The following is a 26,759-nucleotide window of genomic DNA, read 5'->3' on the forward strand; positions in this document are numbered from 1 at the left end:
CATGCAGCAAGTGCTTTAAAAATCACTTATATTGGCTATAAAATGAACAATATAAGTGATTATTATATTGTAATATAATTACAATATAATAATGTAATATTATATCATGATTATATATTAATTATAATTAATTCTGAAATTGACATGTTGACTGATGTATTTTTCCTCAAAACATTGACTTTTAGGTGGTCGTGAATGCACTGCTTGGAGCAATTCCTTCCATCATGAACGTGCTGCTTGTATGCCTGATATTCTGGCTCATTTTCAGTATAATGGGTGTGAATCTGTTTGCTGGAAGGTATTATCACTGTATCAACACCACTGATGGAACTACGTTCCCTATCGAAATTGTTGACAATATTACAGATTGCCTTCAGCTTAACGCATCTGCACGGTGGAAAAACGTAAAAATAAACTTTGACAATGTTGGATTAGGCTACCTTGCTTTATTACAAGTGGTAAGTTAACTTTTAACCTCATTGAATAGTTTAGAGGAATAAACATACTATAAGCGCAGTACTGTGCAAAAGTCTTAGGCACATGAATGTGAGGTACTTTGGAGTGTGCAGGCCTCTCTTTCACGTGTTTTACCAGCCTGTTGTCATCAGTACAGTCTTCTATCTGGTGGTGTGCTGGGGCAATGGCATCAACACGGGTGATGCTAACAGGCTCAATAAACTGATTAGAAAGGTTGGCTCTGGTACAGGAGTCATACCAGACACACTGGAGGCTGTGGTAAAAGAAAGGACCACAGAAAATCCTGGCAATTCTGGACAATGTTTCTTACCCTCTGCATGCCACCTTGGCTGAACAGAGGAGCACTTTGGGTACTGGACTAAGACAACTTCACTGCTCCAAAGAGCACTATATGAGGTAAATCTTACCCTCAGCCATTAGGCTCTGTAATGAGTTAACCTATAGCCAGGAAAGTGATGACTCTCTCCTGCTAGACTGTTGTGAAAATTTATTTTTTATCTTTTCTACTTCTCTTTTAATATTTATATCTGTGCACTTCTAATGCTGACACTGTAATTTCCTCTGGGATTAATAAAGTATCTATCTATCTATCTCTATATAGCTAGGGTGCCTAAGAATTTTGGACAATACTGTATTTGTCAATGTGGAGTGGAGAGAAAATTTGTAAACCTGGCAGGAGCAAAGGATGATGGGAATGGCAAGGGTGGAGTGCCACGGGAGGGGTGTGGGACAGGTGGCAGAAAAGGAGTACCAGGGGTGGGAGGTGGCGTGGGTACAGACACACCCATCCCTGAGACACCACCCAAGGTGATTTGATTCCAAAAAATTGGCTTATTAATCATTACAGAATATTTCTCTGGTGCTTTCCACTCCCTCCCCTCCCCTTTTCCCTTCCATGATTCCCCTCTCCCTGCCCCCTTCCCACTCAGTCCACAATAGAGACCCATATCAGAATCAGGTTTACCATCACTCACACATCATGAAATTTTTTTTTGTAACAGCAGCACAGTGCAATGCATAAAATTACGACAGTACTGTGCAAAAGTCTTAGGCACCCTGGGTGTATGTATATATATGCCCAAGACCTTTGCACAGTACTGTATCACAATAATTCTGTTCTGATTGATGTAATCTATTAAAGTTTTGTAGCATTTGTAGTATAATTTCATAAAGAATATCCAAAACCTGTGATGGGTTAGAAATGCCAGGCCAGAGTTAGTTATCTTATGGGCTACAGATAAACTTTGAAAAACATACACAAAATGCTGGTGGGACACAGCAGGCCAGGCAGCATCTATAAGGAGAAGCACTGTTGATGTTTCGGGCCGAGACCCTTCGTCAAGTCCGAGACGAAGAGTCTCGGCCCGAAACGTCGACAGTGCTTCTCCTTATAGATACTGCCTAGCCTGCTGTGTTCCACCAGCATTTTGTGTGTGTTGTCTGAATTTCCAGCATCTGCAGATTTCCTCATGTTTGCCAGATAAACTTTGGGTGAATTTTGCTTCTCAGCAAGATCTGCTTCAGATTGTGTTTCTAGCTTACCTTGTTGATGCTCTCAGAATAACAAATGTGTGGAATTACTGGGCCTTACATTCAGTATCGAAGATCTTATAGGAATGTGCACAACTTCTACATTTGGGATTTGCTCTGTCTACTTTTTGCTGATGACTGCAACTGGATGAATATATATCGACTGGTATGCCACGGCCTCTGGATCTTCTAGCCCATTGCTTCCCCTCTGAGAGTGAAAGACCATATTGAGCCGCCATTGGAACAAATTCTTTTGTAGCTTACAAATGGCATCACAGATAGTTGGGATCGTAAAGGGAGCTTTTGGCTCATTGGGCTTCATAAATCAGAGCACTGAGTACAGGTATCAGGATGATAGAATATAAAGCAAGGCTGTAATGCTGAAGCTGTAAAAGGCACTGGAGAGGCCTCACTTGGAGTATTGTGAGCAGTTTTGGGCCTGTTATTTAAGAAAGGATGTGCTGACATTGGAGAAGGTTCAGAGGAGATCTATTAAGAATGAAAGGGTTATTATATGAGTAGCAATTGATGGCTCTGGGCCTGTACTCACTGGAATTTAGAAGAATGGGGAGGGGTGATCTCATTGAAATGTCGAATGTTGAATGGCCTAGATAGTCTGGATGTGAAGAGGATGTTTCCTTTGGAGGGAGAGTTAGGTCCAGAGGGAACAGCCTCAAAATAGAGGGATGTCCATTTAGAATGGAATTGAGAAAGATTTTTTTTTAGCCAGGCAGTGGTGAATCTGAGGATTGCTACCTGTGCCACGTGCGAGTGAGGCAAGGAACAGAAAGATTATACAGATTAATACGTGGCTGAGAGAATGGTGCAGGAGGGAGGGCTTCAGGTTTTTAGATAATTGGGCTTTGTTCCAGGGAAGGTGGGATCTGTTCCGAAGGGACGGTTTACACCTGAACTGGAGCGGTACTAACATTCTTGCAGGGAAGTTTGCTAGTGCTTCTTGGGGGGGGTTTAAACTAAATTTGCAGGGGGCGGGGATCCAGAATGAGAGAGAGGATAGTGAGATGAAGAATAAAGGACAGGTGGGGACAACACGGTTCCGGAATATTAAGTGTGTAGTAGAGAAAGGAGAGGCGGAACAAGTGATAGGGAGGACACATGTACAGAGGGATGGTCTGACAGAACATGGAGTTAAATGTGCAGAAAGAATAGGTAAATTTAGGAAGGACAACAAAATTCTAGGGGTGTATAGCCTGATGGGAGTTCGGGGAGCTGGGTTAAGCACAATAGGCAGAGATTCAAACAGAGAGAGGAGAAATGGGCTAAAAATTCTATATCTGAATGCACGAAGTATCAGAAATAAGGCGGATGAGCTTGAAGCTCAGGTGCGAATGGGTAACTATGATGTTGTTGGGATAACGGAGACATGGTTGCAGGGGGATCAGACCTGGGAAATGAATGTACAAGGGTATACGTGCTATCGTAGGGACAGAAATGTGGGCAGAGGGGTGGGGTGGCCCTGTTGGTGAGGAATGAGATTCAGTCCTTTGCAAGGGGGGACATAGGATCAGGAGAAGTGGAGTCTGTGTGGATAGAATTGAGGAACAGTAAGGGCAAAAGGACCCTAATGGGTGTTGTCTATAGGCCACCAAACAGTAGCATGGATATTGGGTGCAAGTTGAATAGGGAGTTAACATTGGCATGTGACAAAGGTAATGTCGCAGTAGTTATGGGGGATTTCAACATGCAGGTGAACTGGGAGAATCAGGTTGGTGCTGGACCCCAGGATAGGGAGTTTGTAGAGTGCCTAAGGGATGCATTCTTGGAACAGCTTGTACGAGAGCCGACCAGGGACAAGGCTATTCTGGATTTAGTGTTATGTAATGAACAGGATTTGATAAGCGATCTTAAAGTAAAGGAGCCATTGGGGGTAGTGATCATAATATGATGTTTTTATCTGCAATTTGAGAAGGATAAGGGCAGCTCGGAGGTGTCAGTGTTGCAGTTGAACAAAGGAGACTATGGAGCCATGAGGGAGGAGCTGGCCAAAGTTAACTGGACGGATATCCTAGCAGAAAAGACAGTGGAACAACAATGGCAGGTATTCCTGGGAATAATGCACAAGGTGCAAAATCAGTTCATCCCCTGGAGAAGGAAGGATTCAAAGGGGGGAAAGGGGCCACAGTGGATGACAAAGGAAGTCAGAGATTGCATAGCATTAAAAAAAAGGAAGTATGACAGTGCTGAGGTGAGTGGGAGGACAGATGATTGGGAAATTTTTAAGGAACAACAGAACTTAACTAAAAAGGCAATATGGAGAGAAAAAATGAGGTACGAACGCAAGCTAGCCAGGAATATAAAGGAGGATAGCAAAAGCTTTTTTAGGTATGTGAAGAGAAAGAAGATAGTTAAGAACAATGTTGGGCCCTTGAAGAATGAATTGGGTGAAATTGTTATGGGAAATAGAGAAATGGCAGAAGAATTTAATAAGTACTTTAGATCTGTCTTCACTAAGGAAGACACAAGCAATCTCCCAGATGTATGGATGGGCCAAGGACATAGAGTAACAGAGGAAATGAAACAGATTGACATTAGGAAGGAAACGGTGATGAGTAGACTGATGGGACTGAAGGCTGACAAATCCCCAGGTCCAGATGGTCTGCATCCTAGGGTACTAAAGGAGGTGGCCCTAGAAATTGCGGATGCATTGGTAATCATTTTCCAATGTTCCTTAGATTCAGGATCAGTTCCTGAGGATTGGAGAATGGCTAATGTTATCCCACTTTTTAAGAAAGGAGGGAGGGAGAAAACAGAGAACTATCGACCTGTCAGCCTAACATCAGTAGTGGGGAAGATGCTAGAGTCCATTATTAAAGATGAAATAGTGGCATACCTAGATAGCAGTGATACGATTGGGCCGAGCCAGCATGGATTTACAAAGGGTAAATCATACTTGACTAATCTATTGGAGTTTTTCGAGGATGTAACCAGGAAGTTAGACAAGGGAGATCCAGTGGATGTAGTGTACCTCGATTTTCAGAAGGCATTTGATAAGGTCCCACATAGGAGATTGGTGGGTAAAATCAAAGCTCATGGCATTGGGGGGAAGACATTGACATGGATAGAAAACTGGTTGGCAGATAGAAAGCAAAGGATAGCGGTGAATGGGTGTTTCTCGGAATGGCAGGTGGTGACTAGTGGGGTGCCACAGGGCTCGGTATTGGGACCACAGCTGTTTACAATTTACATCAACGATTTAGATGAAGGCATTGAGAATAACATCAGCAAGTTTGCTGATGATACTAAGCTGGGTGGCAGTGTGACATGTGATGAGGATGTTAGGAGAATTCAGGGTGACTTGGATAGGCTGGGTGAGTGGGCAGATACTTGGCAGATGACGTTTAATGTGAATAAGTGTGAGGTTATCCACTTTGGGAGTAAGAACAGGAAGGCAGATTATTATCTGAACGGTGTAAAGTTAGGTAAGGGAGAAATACAAAGAGATCTAGGAGTCCTTGTTCATCAGTCACTGAAGGTGAATGAGCAAGTGCAGCAGGCAGTGAAGAAGGCTAATGGAATGTTGGCCTTTATTACAAAGGGAATAGAGTACAAGAGCAAGGAAATCCTCTTGCGTTTGTACAGGGCCCTGGTGAGACCACACCTGGGGTATTGTGTACAGTTTTGGTCTCCAGGGTTAAGGAAGGACATCCTGGCTGTAGAGGAAGTGCAGCGTAGATTCACAAGGTTAATTCCTGGGATGTCAGGACTGTCTTACGCAGAGAGGTTAGAGAGACTGGGCTTGTACACGCTGGAATTAAGGAGATTGAGAGGGGAACTGATTGCAACATATAAGATTATTAAGGGATTGGACAAGATAGAGGCAGGAAATATGTTCCAGATGCTGGGAGAGTCCAGTACCAGAGGGCATGGTTTGAAAATAAGGTGTAGGTCATTTAGGACAGAGTTAAGGAAAAACTTCTTCTCCCAGAGAGTTGTGGGGGTCTGGAATGCACTGCCTCGGAAGGTAGTGGAGGCCAATTCTCTGGATGTTTTCAAGAAGGAGCTAGATAGGTATCTTATGGATAGGGTAATCAAGGGATATGGGGACAAGGCAGGAACCGGGTATTGATAGTAGATGATCAGCCATGATCTCAAAATGGCGGTGCAGGCTCGATGGGCAGAATGGTCTACTTCTGCACCTATTGTCTATTGTCTATTTCTTTACCATAGACAGCTATGGAGGCCAGGTCACTGGGTGCATTTAAAGTGGAGTTTGATAAGTTCTTGATTAGTCAGATCATGAAAGAATATGGGGAGAAGGCAAGAGATTGGGGCTGAGAGGGAAAATGGATCTGTCATGTTGAAATGGTGGAACAGACTCGATGACCGTATGGCCTAATTCTGCTCCTGTCTCTTATGGTTGTGTAAGTTGTTGGTGAGACCAATTTGGGAGTATTGTGTACAGTTCTGTTCACCTACCTACAGAAAGGATATCAACAGAGTGCCAGGAAAATTGACAAGCATGTTGCCAGGACCTGAGGCCTGAATTATAAGGAAAGGTTGAATAGGTTAGAACCTTATTACCTGGAGTACAGGAGAAGGAGGGGAGATCTTATGACGGTCAACAAAATTATGAGGATGAATGTATGCCGGCTTTTCCCTCCTCAGGTTGGATGAGACTAGTATAGGAAGTTATAAGTTTAGGGTGAACAGTGAAATATTGAAGGGGAAGTTGAGGGAGAATTAGTTCATTCAGCAGGTGGTGTGAGTGTGGAATGGGCTGCCGGCAGAAGTGGTGGATGTGAGTTCAATTGTAACATTTAAGACAAGTGTGGATAGTTACATGGATGAGAGGGGTATGGGGGGGCTATGGTCTATATTCAGGTAAATTGAACCGGGCAGGATACCTGGCTGGTACAGACTAGATGGGCTGAAGGGCCTGCTTTCGTGTTGTAGAGCTCTATGTCTCTGTGATTCCAATTAGTTCAAATATATATTATTGTTGCATATAATTCTATGTTGACGTGCAGTAATGAGCTAGGCACATATACATCCGTAGAGTTCTTTGCCACAGGCAGCTGTGGAGGCCAAGAATTTCTGTATAGTTAAGGCAGGGATTGATAGATTCTTGATTGGTCAGGGCATGGAGGGATACGGGGAGAAGGCAGGAGATTGGGGCTGAAAGGAAAGTTGGATCAGCCGTGATGAAATGGCAGAGCAGACTCAGTGTGCCGAATGGCCTAATTCTGCTCCTATATCCTATGGTCTTAAATAGCGAGAATGCTTATGACTTTTGCACAATACTATATTTATTAGTGTGGAGTGGAGAGTGAGTTTGTAAATCTCGCGGGAGCAAAAGATGTTGGGAATGGTGAGGGTGCAATGCTGCGGGAGGAGTGAGGCACAGGTGGCAGAGAGGGCGTAATAGGGGTGGGGGGTGGGGATGGTGCGGGTGCAGACACACCCAACCTATAGATACTGGGCAAGGTCGTTGGATTCCAAACAAGTGGTTTCTTGATCATTATGGAATGTCGCTCTGGTACTTCCCGCTTCCACTCCCCCCCCCCCTTTCCCTTCCCCTTTTCCCAGCCATGATTCCTCTGTCCCTGCCCCCTTCCCACTCTCAGTCCAATATAGAGACTCATATCAAAATCAAGTTTATCATCACTCACATGTCATGAAATAAGTTTTTTTCTGTGGCAGTAGTACAGCGCAATACAGAAAATTGCCACAGTACTGTGCAGAAGTCTTGGGCGCCCTAGCTAAATATATGTGCTTCAACTTTGCACAGTAATGTATTTCAATGATTCTGTTCTGATTGATGGAATCTATTAAAGTTTTGTCGCATTTGCAAAAAAAAGTTCACTGTAATGCTTTAGTTTGGTGATGGACATACATTATATTCATATCTCCTAGGAACCTGCAGGTGACAATGTTCCCATTGATGTCCTATGCCTTTTTTGTGGTGTGTAGGTCAGGGGTTTAGGTCAGATTGACTTGGCGATGCAATTTGTATGTTAACCAGACTGGATCCAAAATGTGCTGCTAGTGGAAGGAATGAATGTTTAGAGCAGGGGTCCCCAACCTGGGGGTCCACAGACCCCTCGGTTACTGGTTATAGTTCATGGCATAAAAAAGGTTGGGGACCTCTGGTTTAGAGTGATGGTTGGGTTGCTCATCAAGCAAGTTGTCTTGTCCTGCATAGCATTAAATTTCTTGAAAGGTATTGGAGTAATCCAGACAGATTCAAGGCCTTGGGTGTAAAGGGCAAAGCTATTTAACACAGCTTATTTACCCTGTCCCTAGTAGCCACAGAATTTATGTGGCTGTGCCATATTTCAACCTTCCAAAAAGCCAATAATGACCTTTAATTACAAACATATTATTTTTTACTAGATCTTTCCAAAGCAGACTTTTACAGTACTGTGCAAAAGTCTTAGGCACCCTAGTTATGTATATGTGCCTAAGACTTTTTCACAATACTGTAAATGTCTGCTTTGGAAAGACCTTGTAAAAAAATAGTATGTTTGTAATTAAAGGTCATTATTGGCTTTTTGGAAGTTTGTAAATATCTTTTCTGTTAGGTACTTCTGCAATTTTCAGTGATCAGGATAGAAAGTAAGCACAACAAATCCAAGAAACTCCAGATGTGAAGAGAATTCAAGGGTGGATGAAGAAAATGGCGTTATGTGTCAGATATAGAGAAATGATACAGGAGACATTTTTCAGAGAGATAGAAGGCGGGGGAGTATCTGTGGAAACATGACACAGCCAAAAAGGGCATGAATATCAGTGGGCTTCAACAATGTAAGGAGAATCCTAAATCATTTTATGAGTATATTAAGGGCAAAAGTCTAAGCATTGAAAGAGGAGTGTACATTAAGGACTTAAAATCAAGTCTGGGTGTTAAGCAAGAGGACATGGGTGGGGCCTTAAATAGAAAAAGAACGTTGTGACTGGAGAACTCAGAAGGGAGACCAGTGAAGTTCTAGAGCAGGTTACAATTAAAAAGGAGGAGGTTTAAAGGTGGACACATCTCCAGTGCATTATCAGATGTATTCCTTTCTGCAATCGAATGTAAGGGAGGAGATGGAGGGGGGTTGACACAGATTTTCAAATCTTCGCTCCCCACAGGTGAGCTGTCAGATAATTGAAGGATTGCAAATGTGCCATCTATAGCCAGGAAGGGCAGTAGGGTTAAACCAGTCAGTCTGTCTTGAGCGGTAAGGGGTTTAATGGCACCACCTTGCGCAAGAAGGCACGACAGTGTCTCCACTTCCTAAGGAGATTGAGGAAAATGAGGCTCCCCCCGGCTTAGTAATTGCATTTTATAGGAACACCACTGACAAGTTACATCTTTATCTGGTATGAGAGCAGCCAAGCATTGGAACGGAAGTTCCTTCAAAGGACTGTGAGAATGGCTAAGAGGATCATAAGACCATAAAAACATAGCAGAAGAATTTGGCCATTCAACTCAGTTCCACCATTCCATCATGGCTGATCACCTATCACACACGACCCCACACACCTGCCTTCTTGCTATATTCTTTGATGCTCTGACTAATCAGGTAAAACTATCAATTTTAGCTGTAAATATGTCCACAGTCTTGGTCTCCACTGCAGTCTGTGGCAGAGCATTCCACAGATTCACTACTCTCTGGCTAAAAAGAAATCCTCCTTAACTCTGTTCTAAAGGGTTGCCCCTCAATTTTAAGGCTGTGCCCTCTAGTTCTGGACACCCCCACCATAGGAAACATCCTCTCCACTTCCACATTATCTAGTCCTTTCAACATTTGGTAGATTTTCAATGATATCCGCTCTCATTTTTCTAAATTCCAGTGAGCACAGGCCCAAAGCTGCCAAACACGCCTCATATGTTAACCCTTTCATTCTCAATATCATCCTCATGAACCTCATCCTCATTCCAATGCCAACACATTCTTTCTGAGATATGGGACCCAAAATTGTTGACAATACACCAAGTGCAGCCAGACCAGCTTATCAATTATTAAGGTTAAGGTTTCAGGGTACTTGGAGACTAATGATAAAATAAATCAAAGTCAGCATGGTTTCTGTGAAGGGAAATCTTCCCTGACTAATTTGTTAGAGTTCTTTGAAGAAGTACCAAGCAGGATGGATAAAGGAGAGGCAGTGGATGTTATTTATTTGGATTTTCGGAAGGCATTTGATAAGGTGCCACACATGAGGCTGCTTAACGAAGATAAAATCCCATGGTATTATAGGAAAGGTACTGGTGTGGATAGAGGAATGGCTGACAGGCAGGAGGCAGTGAGTGGGAATAAAAGTGGCCTTTTCTGGTTGACTGCCGGTGACCAGTGGTGTTCCTCAAGGGTCAGCATTGTAACTGGTACTTTTCACATTATTTGTCAAAGATTTAGACAGTGAAATTAAGGGCTTTGTGGGAAAGTTTGCAAATGATATGAAGATAGGTGGAGGGGTAGGTAGTGCTGGGAAGCAATGCTAACTTGCCTATAATTTCCTTTGCCTTCCACCGTTCTGGAAATGTGGAGTGATGTTTGCTACTTTCCAGTCCCCCAGAACCATGCCAGAAATATGTGATTCTTGAAAGATCATAACCAAAATATCTGCTATCTCTTCAGCAACCTCTTTCAGAACTCTGGGATGTAGTCCATCTGGTCCAGGTGATACATCCACCTTAAGACCTCTCAGTTTGCTTTACATATTTTCCTTTGCAATAGCAATGGCACTCACTCCTGCTCCCTGACTCTCACAGACCTCTGGCACACTGCTAGTGCTTTCCACAATGAAGACAGATGTTAAGTACCGATTAAGTTCATCCGCCATTTCATTGGCCACCATTACTACCTCACCAGCATCATTTTCCAGGGTCCAATATCAACTCTCACCTCCCTTTCACTCTTTATATAACTGAAAAAACTTTCAGTATCCTGCTTTGTATTATTGGCTGGTTTTCCCTCATATTTCATCTTTTCCCTTCTTATGGGTTTTTCGTTGCCTTTTGTTAAATTTTAAAAGCTTCCCAATCATCCAACTTCACACTCACTTTTGCTGTCTTATATACCCTTTCTTTGGCTTTTATGCAGTCCTTAAATTCCCTTGTCAGTCATGGTTGCGTACTCCTGCCAACTTCTTCTGTGGGACATATCCATCCTGTGCTTTAGGATTTATTCCCAGAAACGTCAGCCACCTCTGCTCTGCCATCGTTCCCACCAGCATCAATCTCCAATCCTCTCTCATGCCTGTGTAATTCCCGTTATTCCATTGTGATACTGGTACATCTGACTTATGCTTAAACCTCTCAAATTGCAGTATGAATTCAATCATATTATGATCACTGCCTCCTAAGGGTTCCTTTAAATTCCCTAATCAAATCTGGATTATTACAAAGCACCCAATCTAAAATGGCCTTTCCCCTAGGGGAGCACAAGCTGCTCTAAAAAGCCATCTCATAGGCATTCAACAAATTCCCTTTCTTGCGATCCGACACCGAACGGATTTTTCCAATTCCCTTGCATATTGAAGTCCCCCATTACAGTTGTGACATTACCATTATTATATGCCCTTTCAAACTCCCTTTGCAATCTCAACCCCACATCTTGGCTACTATTTGGAGGCCTAAATATGATTCCCATAATGGTTTTTTACCCTTGCAGTTTCTTAACTCCATCCACAAAGATTCAACATTCTCTAACCCTATATCACCTTTTTCTGAGGATGTAATTCCATCTCTTACCAACAGAGCCACACCACCACCTATGCCTTCCTGCCTGTCCTTTCGATACAAAGTATATCCTTTGATATTAATGTCCCAACTATGATCGACTATTGATTCAGTGATGCTGATAACATCGTACCAACCAATCTATAATTACGCCACGAGCTCATCCACCTTATTCCGAATACTACGTGCATTTAAATACAGCACCTTCAGTCAGTCCTGCATTTTTCACCCTTTTGAATTTTGTCTCTGAGGTGCAATTTAAATCTTTGCATTTGTGCCCAGGCATTGGCTTACCCTTCCTTACATTCACGTTATGTATTACATAATTTCCTTGTAAACCTGCTGCTTCATCCTCAGCTCTACCTTTCTGGTTCCCATCCCTCTGCTATATTAATTTAAACCACTACCAATAGCTCTAGCAAACCTGCCCGCAAGTATATTGGGCCCCCTCAGATTTAAGCTCAGCCCATCCCTTTTGTAGAGGTCCCACCTGCCCAAGAAGAGGTCCCAGTGATCCAGAAATCTGAATCCCTGCCCCTGCTCCATAGGGGTCTTCCTATCATCCATCAGTGATGTTTATCAGGAGCACTCTGCACACAAAGCCCTTGGTATTATCAAGGATCTCTCCCATCCGTCCAGCATCCTCTTTGACTTTCTACCATCAGGCAGGAGACTCCGATGCATAAAAACAAGAGCAGTCAGGATGAGAAACAGTTTCTTCCCTCAGGCCATTGGGCTTTTGAACTCGCTGCCGCATCACTTTCAAATTGTCACTGGTTAATCTGCTCTGTACCTTACAATATTTAATTTGTGTACATTAGGTTGTTTATTTATGTGTAATTCATCTGTAGATTTCATTCTTACTTTCGTAAGTTATTTTATGTTATGTGTACTACAGTGCATTACATGCTGGTTCGGAGTAACATCTTGTTTGACAGTATACATGGTGTATAGTTAAATGACAATAAACTTGATATGAGTGAATTTTAGAGACAAGATTAATCTTCATTTGAAAAGGCAGGGATTAATCGAAGATGGTCAGTGTGGTTTTGTTAGAGGTATATCCTGTCTAATTAATTTGATTGAATTTTTTTCTATAGATATAGTAGCACAGATAGAAATGAAAGCTGTTACAGAGGAGATTAGAAAAGAGTTTTATGATAGGGTTGGAGGCTGATTTTGTTAAATAACTAAAGGGATACCAGTGAAATGGAGAAGAAGGTGGTAATTGGATAAGGGAAAAGCAAGAGGAGGCTTAAATGGAAATGATAAGATTATTATTGAACTCAGTGGTTAATCTCAAAGATTACAATACCAAATAAAAAAGTGATATTCTTCAAATCTACACTGAAATTCACTGGAACAGCTGACAACAGAGGTCGGAGTGGGAGATGGAGAGAGAACTGAACGAGTCACCAGAAGTTCAGCAACAAACACAGCTGTTGTGCAAAGCTTTCACCGAATAACTCCATCGTGAAGGAGATTCATTCAGTACCATGAGGAGGGTATATTAAATTAAAAGAAGCAGAAACAAATAGCTGTTTCAACTGGAAAGAGATCAATAATCCTTGCTCAATGAGGAAGAACAAAAGGCTCGTGTGGAATCTCCTGCATTTCCACGGAAATGAGGCAATGGCAGGGTGGGTGTTGGCGGCAGAATGCCGGAGAGCTGGAAGCAGAAGGGAGGGAAACATAGGTCTGGTGGTGACTCACTAGATGTGTTAGAAATCCAGAGAATGGTTAGTTACATGTAAAACATGGGAGCAGAATTAGGTCACTTACTCCACCAAGTCTGCTATGCTATTCCATCATGCCTGATATACAATCCTTCTCAACCCCATTCTTCTACCTTCTCCCCATAATCTTTAACACCCTTACTAATCCAGAACCAATCAACCTCCGCATTAAATAACTGCTCACAATACTGTGGTCGGATCAATGCCTTATAAAGCCTCAGCGTTACATCCTTGCTTTTATATTCCAGTTCTCTCAAAATAAATGATTACATTAATTTGCCTTCCTTGCTATTGCTCAACCTGCAAGTTAGCCTTCAGGAAATCCTGCATAAGAACTCCCAAATTCCCTTTGCATATTTGATTCCTGTGTAGAAAATAGTCCATACCTTTATTACTAATACCAAAGTGCATGACCATACCTCCCAACACTGCTTTCCATCTGCCACTTCTTTGCCCATTCTCCTGATGTGTTTAAGTCCTACTCTATACTCCCTGCTTCCCCAACACTGTCAGTCCCTCCACCTCTCTTTGTATCATCCACAAACATGGCCACAAATCCATCAATTCCATCATCCAAATCATTGACATATAATGTGAAAAGAAGTGGTCCCAACACCGACCCCTGTGAAACTCCACTAGTCAGCAGAGGCCAACCAGAAAAGGACCCCTTTATTCCCACTCTTTGTTTCCTGCCAGTCAACCAACCTTTTATCCATGCCAGTATCTTTCCTGTAATACCATGGATTCTTGTTAGACAGCCTCATGTGTGGCACCTTGTCAAAGGCTGTTCAAAATGCCAAGGAAGCAACATCTACTGACTCCTTTTTCCACCCTGCCTGTTATCTCCTCAAAAGAATTCCAACATATTTGCCAGACAAGATTTCACCTTAAGGAAACCATTGCTGATTTAAGCCTATTTTATCATTTGAATCCAAATACCCTGAAATCTCATCCTTAATAATGGACTCTAACATTACGCCAACTACTGAAGTCAGGAGAAGTAGCCTTTCCTGTTTTTACCTCTCTCTTCTTGAAGTCTAGAGTGACCTTTGCAATTTTCCAGTCCTCCAGAACCCATGCAGAATCGAGTGACTCATGAAGCATCATTATTAATGTCTCCACAATCTTTACAGCTACCCCTTTCAGAAACCTGGGGTGTGGTCCTACTAGTCTAGGTGACTTTTCTACCTTCAGATATTTCATCTTCCCAACCAACTTCTCCTTTGTAATAGCAATTATGCTCATTTCTGCCCCTGGCACACTTAAATTTCTGGCATACTGCTGGTATCTTTCACAGTGAAGACTGATGCAAACTGCCTATTGAGTTTGTCGGCCATTTTTTATCCCCTTTCCAATGATGTCACCATATACAACACTGAGATCTATTTACTTGCGGAAATACACAGTAAATCCAAGAAACATAATAGAATCAATGAAAGACTGCACCAAACAGGACAGACAAATTGCAAATATAAAAGAGAAAGAAAGAACTAATAATTAATTAATTAATTAATTAATAAACAAACAAACAAACAAGCAAGCAAGCAAGCAAAAAATATCAAGAATATGAGATTGAGTCCTTGAAAGTGAGTCCATAGGATGGCTGCCATTGAGAGCTGAACATCCAAGGACATACTGTGTAATGGAGAGATAGGTTAGTAGACAGAGGGGGTGATGTGGCCCTGTGTATAAGAAATAGCATTAAATCATTAGATAGGGATGACATAGGATCAGAAGGTGTAGAGTCTCTATGGGATGAGCTAAGGAATGGCAAGTGTAAAAGGACCCTAGTGGCAGTTGTATACAGGCCCCCAAACAGCAACCAGGATGTGGATTACAAATTATAGCAGGAGATAGAAAAGGCGTGTCAGAAGGGCAATATCATGATAATGGTTGGGGATTTTAATATGAAAATGGATTGGGAAAACCAGGCCAGTACTGGACCTAAAGACAGAGAATTTATAGAATGTCTAAGGGATGGCTTTTTAGGACAGCTTTTTGTTGAGCCCACTAGGGGATTAGCTGTGCAATGATCCAGAGGTGATCAGAGAGCTTGAGAGCTTAAGGTTAAGAAACCCTCAGGGAATGGAGATCACAATATGATCGAGTTCACTTTGAAATTTGAGAAGGTAAAACTAAATTCCAATGTGTCGGTATTTCAGCGGAATAAAGGAAATTACAATGGCTTGAGAGGGGAACTGGCCAAAGTTGACTGGAAAGGGAAACTAGCAGGAAGGACAGCAGAGCAGCAATGGTGGAGTTACTGCAAAAAATGAGGGGAATGCAAGACAGATAGATTCCAAATAAGAAGACATTTTTGAATGGAAGAAGGACACTATCGTGGCTGACAAGTGAAGTCAGAGCCAAAGTAAAAGCAAAAGAGAGGGCATACAGTGAAGCCAAAGCTAGTGGGAAGATAGAGGATTGGGAAGCTTTTTAAGACTTGCAGAAGGAAACTAAGCAGGTCATTAGGAAGGAAAAGAGGAATTATGAAAACAAGCTGGCAACTAATATCAAAGAAGATACTGAAAACTTTTTTAAGTATATAAAGGGTAAAAGAGAGTAGAGTAGATATAGGACCAATAGAAAATGACGCTGGAGATATTGTAATGAGAGATGCAGAGATGGCGGAGGAACTGAATGTGTATTTTACATCAGTCTTCACAGAGGAAGACGTCTGCAGTATACTGGACATTCAAGAGTGTTGGGGAAATGAAGTATGTGCAGTGAAAATTACGACTGAGAAGATGCTCAGGACGCTTAATGGTTTGAGGGTGGATAAATCTTCTGGACTTGATGGAATGCACCCTCAGGTTGTGAAGGAAGTAGCTGAAGAGATTACAGAGACATTAACAATGATCTTTCAAGAATCGATAGATTCTGGCATTGTACCGGATGACTGGAAAATTGCAAGTGTTACTGCACTATTTAAGAAGGGTGGGAGGCAGCAGAAAGTAAACTATAGACCTGTTAGTCTGACATCAGTGGTTGGATAGTTGTTGGAATTGATAGTTAGGGATGAGATTACGGAGTAACCGGAGGCACATGGCCAGCATGGTTTCTTGAAAGGTAAATCCTGCCTGACTAACCTATTGCAATTTTTTGAGGAAATTACAAGCAGGGTAGACAAAGGAGATGCAGTAGACGTGGTGTACTTGGATTTTCAGAAGGCCTTTGACAAGGTGCCACACATGAGGTTGCTTAGCAAGATAAGAGCCCATGGAATTACAGGAAAGTTACTAACATGGGTGGAGCATTGGCTGATTGGCAGAAAACAAGGAGTGGGAATAAAGGGATCCTATTCTGGCTGGCTGCTCGTTACCAGTGGAGTTCCACAGGGGTCAGTGTTTGGACCGCTGCTTTCTACGATGTATGTCAATAACTTGGACTATGGGATTAATGGATTTGTGGCTAAATTTGTCGATGATACAAAGATGGCTGGAGGAGCGGGTAGTGCTGAGGAAACAGAGATCCTGCAGAGAGACTTAGTTAGTTTAGGGGAATGGGCAAAGAAGTGGCAAATGAAATACAATGTTGGAAAGTGTATGGTCATGCACTTTGGTGGAAGAAATAAACAGGTTTATTATTTAGATGAGGAGAGAATTCAAAATGCAGAGATGCAAAGGGACTTGGGAGTCCTTGTGCAAGATATTCTAAAGGTTATCCTCCCGGGTGAGTCGGTTGTGAAGAAGGTGAATGCAATGTTGGCATTCATTTCTAGAGGTATAGAAATTAAGAGCAGGGATGTGATGTTGAGGCTCTATAAGGCACTGGCAAGATCATACTTGGATTATTGTGTACAGTTTTGGTCTCCTTATTTTAGAAAGGATATACTGACATTGGAGAGGGTTCAGAGAAGATTCACAAGATTTATTCCAGGAATGAAAGGTTTACTGTATGAGGAACGTCTGGCAGCTCTTGGGCTGTATTCCTTGGAGTTCAGGAGAATGAAGGGGGGATCTCATAGAAACATTCCGAATGTTAAAAGGCCTGAACAGATTAGATTTGGTAAAGTTAATTCCAATGGTAGGGGAGTCTAGGACAAGAGGGCACGACTTCAGGATTGAAGGACGTCCATTTAGAACAGAGATGCAGAGAAGTTACTTTAGTCAGAGAGTGGTAAATCTGTGAAATTTGTTGCCACGAGCAGCTGTGGAGGCCAAGTCATTGGGTATATTTAAGGCAGTGATAGAATTGGTCTTGATTAGCCAGGGCATCAACGCCTATGGGGAGAATACAGGGGAGTGGGGATGACTGGAAGAATTGGATCAGCCCATGATTGAATGGCGGAGCAGACTACATGAGCCGAATGGCCTACTTCTGCTCCTATATCTTATGGTCTTATGCTCTTATAGTTTTATGAGGAATGCTACTTTCCTGTGACAGCACTCCATGTAGACGTGCTCCATGGTTGGGAGGACTTTACCCGTGATGGACTGAGCTGTATCCATTACTTTTTGTAGGCTCTTCTATTCACCACCAGTCAGTATACTCTCCACCACACATCAATAAAAGTTTTGATGTCATACCAAATCTTTTCAATCTCCCTCCAAACTGCTGATTCGTCAGCACCTTTTATGCAGCCTACAACAGTGCTGTCATCAGTAAATGTAAATATGGCTTTGGACTGTGCTTAGCCTCACAGTCATAAGGATAAAGCAAGTGCAGCAAGGGGCTACACACATAGACATGTGATGCACCTGTGCTGATGGATATTGTGGAGGAGATATTGTTGCCAATCCCAACTAACTGGGGTCTGCAACTGAGGAAGTTGTGGAACCAATTGCACAAGGAGTTATCAAGGCCAAGGTTTTGAAGCTCATTGATTAGTTTTGAGGAGATGATGGTATTAAATGCCGAGCTACAGTCGATAAAGAGCATCCTGATGTATGCATCTTTGCTGTCCAGATGTTCCAGGGATGAGTGAAGAGCCAATGAAGCGGTAACTGCTGTGGACCTGTTGTACCTGTAGGCAAACTGGAACAAATTCAAGTCACGTCTCAAGCAGGAGTTGATATGTTTCACCACCAACCTCTTAAAGCACTTCATCACTGTGGATGTAAGTGCTACTGGATGATAGTCATTGATTCAGGTTACCACATTCTTGTTAGGCACCGGTATAATTGAAGCTTGCTTGAAGCAGTTGTATACCTCAGACTGCCAAAGCAAGAGGTTAAAGATATTGGTGAACAGTCCAGCCAGTTGATTAGCACAGGTCTTTAGTAATTAGCTAGCTACCACATCTGGGCTGGATGTTTTTCATGGGTTCATCCTCATGAAGGATGCTCTCACATCAGCCTCAGAGACTGAAATAACAGGGTCATCAGGGGCTGTGGAAATTCGTGAAGGTTCCTCCATGTTTTGTCAGTCAAAGTGAGCTTAGAAAGCATTGAACTCATCTATAAGCGATGTCCATTGTCACCTATGTTGCTTGGCTTCACTGTGTAAGACTTAATAGCACAGTTCAGTGATTCAAGTTTAATCCAGAATTGGCACTTCGCCATGAGGTTGCTTTCTGGAGATCATACCTGGAACCTTTTGTATCGTACTTGGTCACCAGACCTGAATGCTACTGATCTGGCCCTCAGCAGATTGCAGATCTCATGGTTCATCCAGAGCTTCTGGTTTTGAATGATTTTGTGGTAATACACTCATCATTAACTGCCTTGATCAAGTCTGTGACAACCATAGTGCATTAATTCAGATCCTCTGATGAGAGCTTGATCACAGCTCGGTCTATGGACTCATAGCAATCCCACAGCTGCTTCTGTGCTTCTCATGATCACCTTTTTGTTGTCCTTATCTCTGGAGCCTTGTTTTTCAGCTTCTACCTATATGCTGGTAGGAGAACAAAGACAAGTGATCAGATTTCCTGAAATACAGTCTAGACGGTAGGCCTTCCTCATCATAGCACAGCAGTGTTTGCATGTGTAGGGACTCCTAGTGTTGCAGGTTCCAGGTGTTGATGATAATTGGTTAGAGATTTTTTCAAACAAGCCTAATTAAATCCCTGACTATGATTTGAAATGTATCAGGTTGGGCTTTTTCTTGTTTGGCGATGGCAGCATCCAATATCTCAAATGCCTGATTAACATTGTCTTTTGGCGATATGTAAAGGGCAGTCAGGATCATGGAATAGAACTCTCTTGGTAAGTAAAACGGTCATCACTTAATTATTAGAAGTTCCAGGTTAGGGGAACAAGAGTACGACAAAACCACCACATCCAAGCACCACAAAGAGTTTATCATGAAACACAGACTTCCACCTTTTACCTTCTCTAGATCAGCAGTTCAGTCCATCCTGTGTATCAAGATGCATTTGGGTTTTACCAATGCATCCATGAACCAAGCCTCCATGAAACACAGAACACAGCAATGCTTCATTTCTGTCCAATCTGTGACTGCACACTCTCTAACAAGATGCTGGGTAGATGGAGTTTAATTCCTCTATGTCTCAGCCTGGTTTGGAATTCATCCCTCCTCCCTCTCTTCTGGCTTGGCAATGTACCTTTGTCTGCTTAAAGTTGCTGTACCTGGTTGCTTGAGCGTTAATCCGCCAAGTTTCTCAGAAGGTAATGAAATCACTAGTTGATCAAGATGGTTCAAAAGGACGCTGCTTAAAGAGAAATTACAGGCTGCAGATTACATTGAGTGTAATTCAAAAGAAGTAGCTTTAGAAGCAGCCCACAACACGCCACCATGATACATGGGCACCATCTTGTTTCACATGATCATGATCATGTTATGATCACTGTCTCCTGAGGATTCCTTTACCTTAACCTCCCTATGAAGGCTGATGGGCTGATATTGAGGGCAAGGACAATACATTGTGAGACTGGGATGGGTGGAAATGGAACAGTTGTGGTCAAGAGCTCTTCCAACCATACTGCAACAAAATCCTTTATTGGCGAAAAAAAGAAGTCTGCAAGTTATCTGCTATACTTTTCTTTCCCTTTATTCAGCTGAATAGCCATTTGGGCCTAGCATATCACTATGCAGAACGTTTGTCTCAATGTTAGATTACATTCAAATGACATTCCATGTCAGTATTCAAACTGTGAACTTCAGCCCCAGACTCTTGATGTTTGGTCACCTGGTGTAGAGAGTGGGTGGGTCATCTGGGAGATATTGTTGTCAGTTTGCTCCTGGGCTTGGCCAAAGTGGTCATTCATGGGTGGAGGCAAAAGGCAGTCAAGTTCTGCCCAAGCTGGTTGCTTGACCGTATTCCAAGTCACATTCATGCCCATGTGTCCTGGTGAAGGTACATAAGGCCATAAGATATAGGAGCAGAATGAAGCCATTTAGCCCATCTAGTCTCCTCCACTATTCAACTCTTAATCTCTTACCATCTCCCAGTAACCTTCCATGTCCTGACTAATCAAGAATTTATCAACCTCTGCCTTAAATATACCCAATTAATTGGCCTCCACAGCCACCAATGGCAACAACTTCCACAGATTCACCATTCTCTGGGTAAGGGAGTTCCTCCCATCTCCATTCTAAAAGGACGCCTTTCTGTGGTGAGGCTATGTCCTCTGGTCTTGGACTCCCCACCATAGGAAACTCCGCTCTATATCCACTATTTTGAGGCCTTTCAACTTTTGATGGGTTTCAATGAGGTCACCCATCATTCTTCTGATTTCCAGTGAGTAGAGGCCCAGAGCCATCAAACACTCCCCATGTGGAGTCCAGGACTGGTGAACACCACAGGAGCTCAAGCTAGGTCTTCTAATATACAGTAACCAATGACAACAAATTCAGAGTGGATCAAATTGTAGTGTATTTATTATTTTACTTGCAAGGGCAACTAGTCCTCATGCGTTATCATCTGGAAATAGCTTCAGTCATAACGTTAAAAGCAAACCACTTTTATTCTCTTTACAGAGAATAGTAATTTCTTCCATTCTATAACGTTCCTCCATTATCTGCATCTTTATCTGGTTCTCACATTCATTCTTTAGAAGCTGTGTCCTGGTTACATCCTCCCAGCCATAAAACACACATTCCCTGTTGTAATGCACACACAACTTCCTATGCCACCATCCAAACCAGCTAAGCAGCAAAACACCCTGAGATTTCATAGGTTCCATTTTGTCACAACATTTTACAGAAATTACAAATTCATAAAGATTTCAGGGTTACAGGTATATGTCCACATCTGTTAGCTTACCATTCCTCCAATGTATGGTCAGATGGGAGTTCTTGGATATCTGAAATAAGAAAAAGCAAGGCTAGATATAACCATATAACAATTACAGCACGGAAACAGGCCATCTCGGCCCTTCTAGTCCATGCCGAACGCTTACTCTCACTTAGTCCCACTGACCTGCACTTAGCCCATAACCCTCCATTCCTTTCTTGTCCATATACCTATCCAATTTTTTTTTTAAATGACTAAATCAAACCTGCCTCTACCACTTCTACTGGAAGCTCATTCCACACAGCTACCACTCTCTGAGTAAAGAAGTTCCCCCTCGTGTTACCCCTAAACATTTGCCCCCAACTCTCAACTCATGTCCTCTTGTTTGAATCTCCCCTACTCTCAATGGAAAAAGCCTATCCATGTCAATTCTATCTATCCCCCTCATAATTTTAAATATCTCTATCAAGTTCCCCCCCCCCAACCTTCTACGATCCAAAGAATAAAGACCTAACTTGTTTAACCTTTCTCTGTAACTTAGGTGCTGAAACCCAGGTAACATTCTAGTAAATGTCCTCTGTACTCTCCCTATTTTGTTGACATCTGTCCTATGATTCGGTGACCAGAACTGTACACAATACTCCAAATTTGGCCTCACCAGTACCTTGTACAATTTTAACATTACATCCCAACTCCTATATGCAAATCTTAGGGTGAGGGACGTTGCAATGGGTGCTTCTTACATCATTTGTTGCTTACAAAATTGAAGAGATTAGAGAATGAGGGGGAGGGTGGTGGAGAATTTGGTAAAAGAATATGCCATGTTCCCTTGTTTTAGCTCTTAGTTTCACTCCATAGAACAGTTCAGACAAATACGTGCATGTGTTCCATTTCTGCTCAGGCACTGCTGCATCCAGTTATCACCACTTTGTTTAGAAGGAGAGAGAGAAACTCCTGTCAGGACTGTGATCTGGATGTCATTATTGAGTAAATGGCACTGTGTGAAGGATGTGAAATGTGGGTGTGAGGTTTGTAGCTATATGAATAAAATGGAGCATGTGAATGCCAGGAATGAGTCATAGCATCCTCAAAATTTACATTGCAAAATGAGACCATTTGGTCAATTATCTCTGTGCCAGCAGTGTCTTGGGAGACAGTGACTGCTGAAAACGATAGTGATGCAGTGAACAGTATGTGGAGATGGTCGTGCTATTGGCAGGAAATGATCTTTTCAAGATATATTCCCAAACCCAAACCGTATAAACTTACTGGGTCACGATCAGAATTAGAATCAAGTTTAATATCACCAGCATATATCATCAAATTTGCTGGATTTGCAGTGGCAGTAGGGTGCAAACATAATAATGTATGCAAAAAATACAAACTACAGTAAGTATATGTATATTAAATAGTTAACTTATATAAGTAGTGCAGAAATAGAAATTAAACAAAGTAGTGAAGTAGTGAGTAGTGAGTTCATGGGCTTAATGTCCTTTCAGAAATCGGATGGCAGGAGAGAAGAACCTGTTCCTGAATCATTGAGTGTGTGCCTTCAGGCTCCTGTACCACTTTTCTGATGGTAGCAATGAGAATAGGACATGACCTGGGTGATGGGGGGTCCTTAATGATGGATGCCGCCTCTTTGAGTCTTTGCTCCTTGAAGATGTTCTGGGTACTTTGCTTCAGTATTCAGCAATGAAAAGGACCTTGGCAATTGTGGGGATGACTTAAAGCAGACTGAAATGCTTGAGCATATAGACATTAAGAAAGAGGATGTGCCGGAACTTTTGAAAGGTATTAAATTGGATAAGTCACCGGGACCGGACGGGATATACCCCAGGTTACTGTGGGAAGTGAGCGAGGCGATTGTTGAGCCTCTGACGACAATCTTTGCATCATCAGTAGGGATGGGAGAAGTACAGAGGATTGGAAGGTTGCAAACATTGTTCCCTTGTTCAAGAAAGGGAATAAAGATAGCCCAGGAAATTATAGACCAGTGTGTCTTACTTCATTGGTGGTCAAGTCGTTGGAGAAGATCCTGAGAGGCAGAATTTATGAGCAATTGGAGAGACATAATCTGATTAGGGATAGTTAGCATGGTTTTGTCAAGGGCAGGTCATACCTTACAAACCTGATTGAATTCTTTGTGGATGTAACAAAACACATTGATGAAGGTAAAGTAGTGGGTGTAGTGTATTTGGACTTCAGTAAGGCAGTTGATATGGTTCTCTATGTGAGGCTCATTCAGAAAGTAATGAGGATTCAGAAAGTAATGAGGTTTGGGATCCAAGGAGACCTTGCTTTGTGGATCCAGAATTGGCTTGACCACGGAGGGCAAAAGGTGGTTGTGGATGGTAGGTATTCTGCATGGAGGTCATTAACCAGTGGTGATCTGCAGAGATCTGTTCTGGCAACCCTCCTCTTTGTGATATTTAGAAATGACCTAGATGAGGAAGTTGAAGAGTGGGTTAGTAAGTTTGCTGATGACACAAAATTTGGGGTTGTTATGGATAGTCTGGAGGGTTGTCAGAGGTTACAGCGGGACATCGATAGGATGCAGAATTGGGCTGAGAAGTGGCAGATGGGGTGCAACCTGGATAAGTATGAAGTGGTTCATTTTGGTAGGTCAAATTTGAAGACAGAATGTACTATTAATGGTAGGACTCTTGGCAATGTGGAAGATCAGTGGGATCTTGGGGTCCATGTCCATAGGACACTTAAAGCTGCTGAGCAGATTGACTATGTTGTTAGGAACGAGTATGGTGTGTTGGCCTTCATCAACCGTGGGACTGAGTTCAAGAGCCGTGATGTAATGTTACAGCTATATAAGAGCTTGGTTAGACCCCACTTGGTGTACTGTGTTTAGTTCTGGTCACCTCATTGCAAGAAGGATGTGGATTCTATAGGGAGGGTGCAGAAGAGATTTACAAGGGTGTTGCCTTAATTGGAGAGCATGCCTTATGAGAATAGGTTGAGTGAACTTGGCATTTTCTCCTTGGAGGATGAGAGGTGACCTGATAGAGGTGTATAAGATGATGAGGGGCATTGATCATGTGGATAGCCAGAGGCTTTTTCCCAGGGCTGAAATAGCTAACATAAGGGGGCATAGTTTTAAGGTGCTTGGAAGTAGGTACAAGGGGATGTTAAAGGTAAGCTTTTCACACAGAGTGTGGTGGATGTGTGGAGTGTATTGCCATAGAAGGTGGTAGAGACGGATCAATAGGACTCTTGGATAGGTATATGGAGCTTAGAAAAATAGAGGACTATGCAGTAAGGAAATCTTAGGCAGTTTCTAGAGTATGTTACATGGTCAGCGCAACATTGTGGGCTGAAGGGCCTGTAATGTGCTGTAGATTTTCTATACTCTACGTACTACTATTGTCCAGGTGATCCAAATCCGCATGAAGAGTCAATGAGATTGCATCTGCTGTAGACCTACTGTGGTAATAGGCAAATTGCATTGGGTCCAGGTGCATGCTGAGACAGGGGTTAATTCTAGCCACAACCAACCTCTCAAAGCACTTCATCACGGTGGATGTCGCTGTATCTAGATCCTCGTGATTTTTCCCCAGCTGTAACTTTGTGGTCCTACAGCCATCTGGATATAGTTGTAAAGCTTCTTGTATCTTTGTGAATACTCCCTCGACTTCCTACTTCCAGTTACTGTGCTGTGGCCTCCATTTCACTAGCTGGAAACTTTGGAGACTTTTTTTCCCCCAGATTAAATAAGTTCTTGTTGACAATTTTATTTTCAAAAATGCTGTTATTGCCCACTTGGCTTTATGCAGATTTTATTGGTGCTGACCACTCACAATGAATGCATCTTGTCATTGTACAGTGCAGTTCGTCCGGGTTGGATGTTGCAGCTACAAATATACATAGGCAGCTCCTGAATTGCACATGGCCAATCACACAACAAGCCTCTTTTCTGAGATCACACAGTTCGGCCCACACAACATCAGTTTGACCTTTCAAAGGTAGCAATGTAAATAATGGCACATGGAATGATATATCCGTGAGAAATACTTCGCACAGAGTGCTGATGACTAATCAGTAGGCAGTTTTTGATGTTAGCTTTGGTATATCTGCATTGCTGTTAGGATACTCCTGTTGATTGGAGGATCTGCTTACTGATTTGATGAAATTAATGATGCCTAACACCTAAAGTTTCATGAAGTGTGTTATCATGTTGCAGTGTTTATTTCCCTGAGGAGATATGCCCAGGTTTTCCCTGAAATCTTGTGCAGATATAAGGAAGCAAATTTTTATTTTTAAATTATAAGCCCAGAATAAGCCCTTCTGGTCCTTCGAGCCGCACTGGCTAGCAATCCCCTGATTTAATCCTAGCCTAATCACAGGACAATTTATATTGACCAATTAACCTACCAACCAGTATGTCTTTAGACTGTGGGTGGAAACTAGAGCACTTGGAGGAAACCCACACCGTCACGGAGAGAATGTACAAACTCCTCACAGACAGTGGCAGGAATTGAACCCATGGCTCTGGTACAGCAAAGCGTTGTGCTAACCACTAAGTGACCATGGTGTCCTAGAAGCATAGAACCATAGAACACTACAGCATAGTACAGGCTCTTCAGCCCTCCATGTTGTGCCGACCCATATAATCCTTAAAAAAATCCTACTGTAAGACCCAGCAAAGAGTTTGAGTACATGCTGGAAGCTGATTATGAGAAACAGCTTTATGATCATTTAAGTTGCCTATTCACTGGCTTGGCAAGTGCGATCATGGTCCTATCCGTGAGCATGATTGTCCTTGGGCAGTGCCTTCTACAAGACAGGTGACCCCAGCCATTATCAGTAGTTTTCAGAGATTGTCTGCCTGGCGTCAGTGGTCACGTAACCAGAACTTGCGATATGCACCAGCTGCTACTGCAAACATCCACCACCTGCTCCTGTGTCTTCACATGACCTAAGCAGATGGGACACTTTTCCCAAGGGTGTCCTGCAGGCTCGCGGAGGGAAGTAGTGCCTCACACCGCACCTTTCACCTTACACGGCATACCATGATTTATTGGCTTGGAACAGGATTATAATTTCTTTCTTTGCCCCATAATGGAAAGCTGCAGAATTGAATGATGCTTGAATTAAACAAGATAGATCGTACATGTAGCTCAGTCATAAGACGATTAGATATAGGAGCAGAATTTGACGATAAGATATAGGAGCTATTTCA

At 42.5% G+C, this 26,759-nt stretch overlaps 1 protein-coding gene across 5 annotated transcripts in view; it reads left to right on the top strand.

Annotated features, from left to right (window-relative positions):
• scn1laa (sodium channel, voltage-gated, type I-like, alpha) overlaps positions 1-26,759 on the top strand; it is a 222,323-nt gene that overhangs the window by 171,301 nt on the left and 24,263 nt on the right. For all 5 annotated transcript variants that reach the window (XM_073047435.1, XM_073047434.1, XM_073047436.1 and 2 more), the window contains exon 22: positions 186-458. In XM_073047435.1, the coding sequence (XP_072903536.1) occupies positions 186-458 (273 nt within the window). The remainder of the gene's footprint in view (positions 1-185; positions 459-26,759) is intronic.

Source organism: Hemitrygon akajei, chromosome 5 (genome assembly GCF_048418815.1).
Source record: "Hemitrygon akajei chromosome 5, sHemAka1.3, whole genome shotgun sequence".
Taxonomy (NCBI): Eukaryota; Metazoa; Chordata; class Chondrichthyes; order Myliobatiformes; family Dasyatidae; genus Hemitrygon; species Hemitrygon akajei.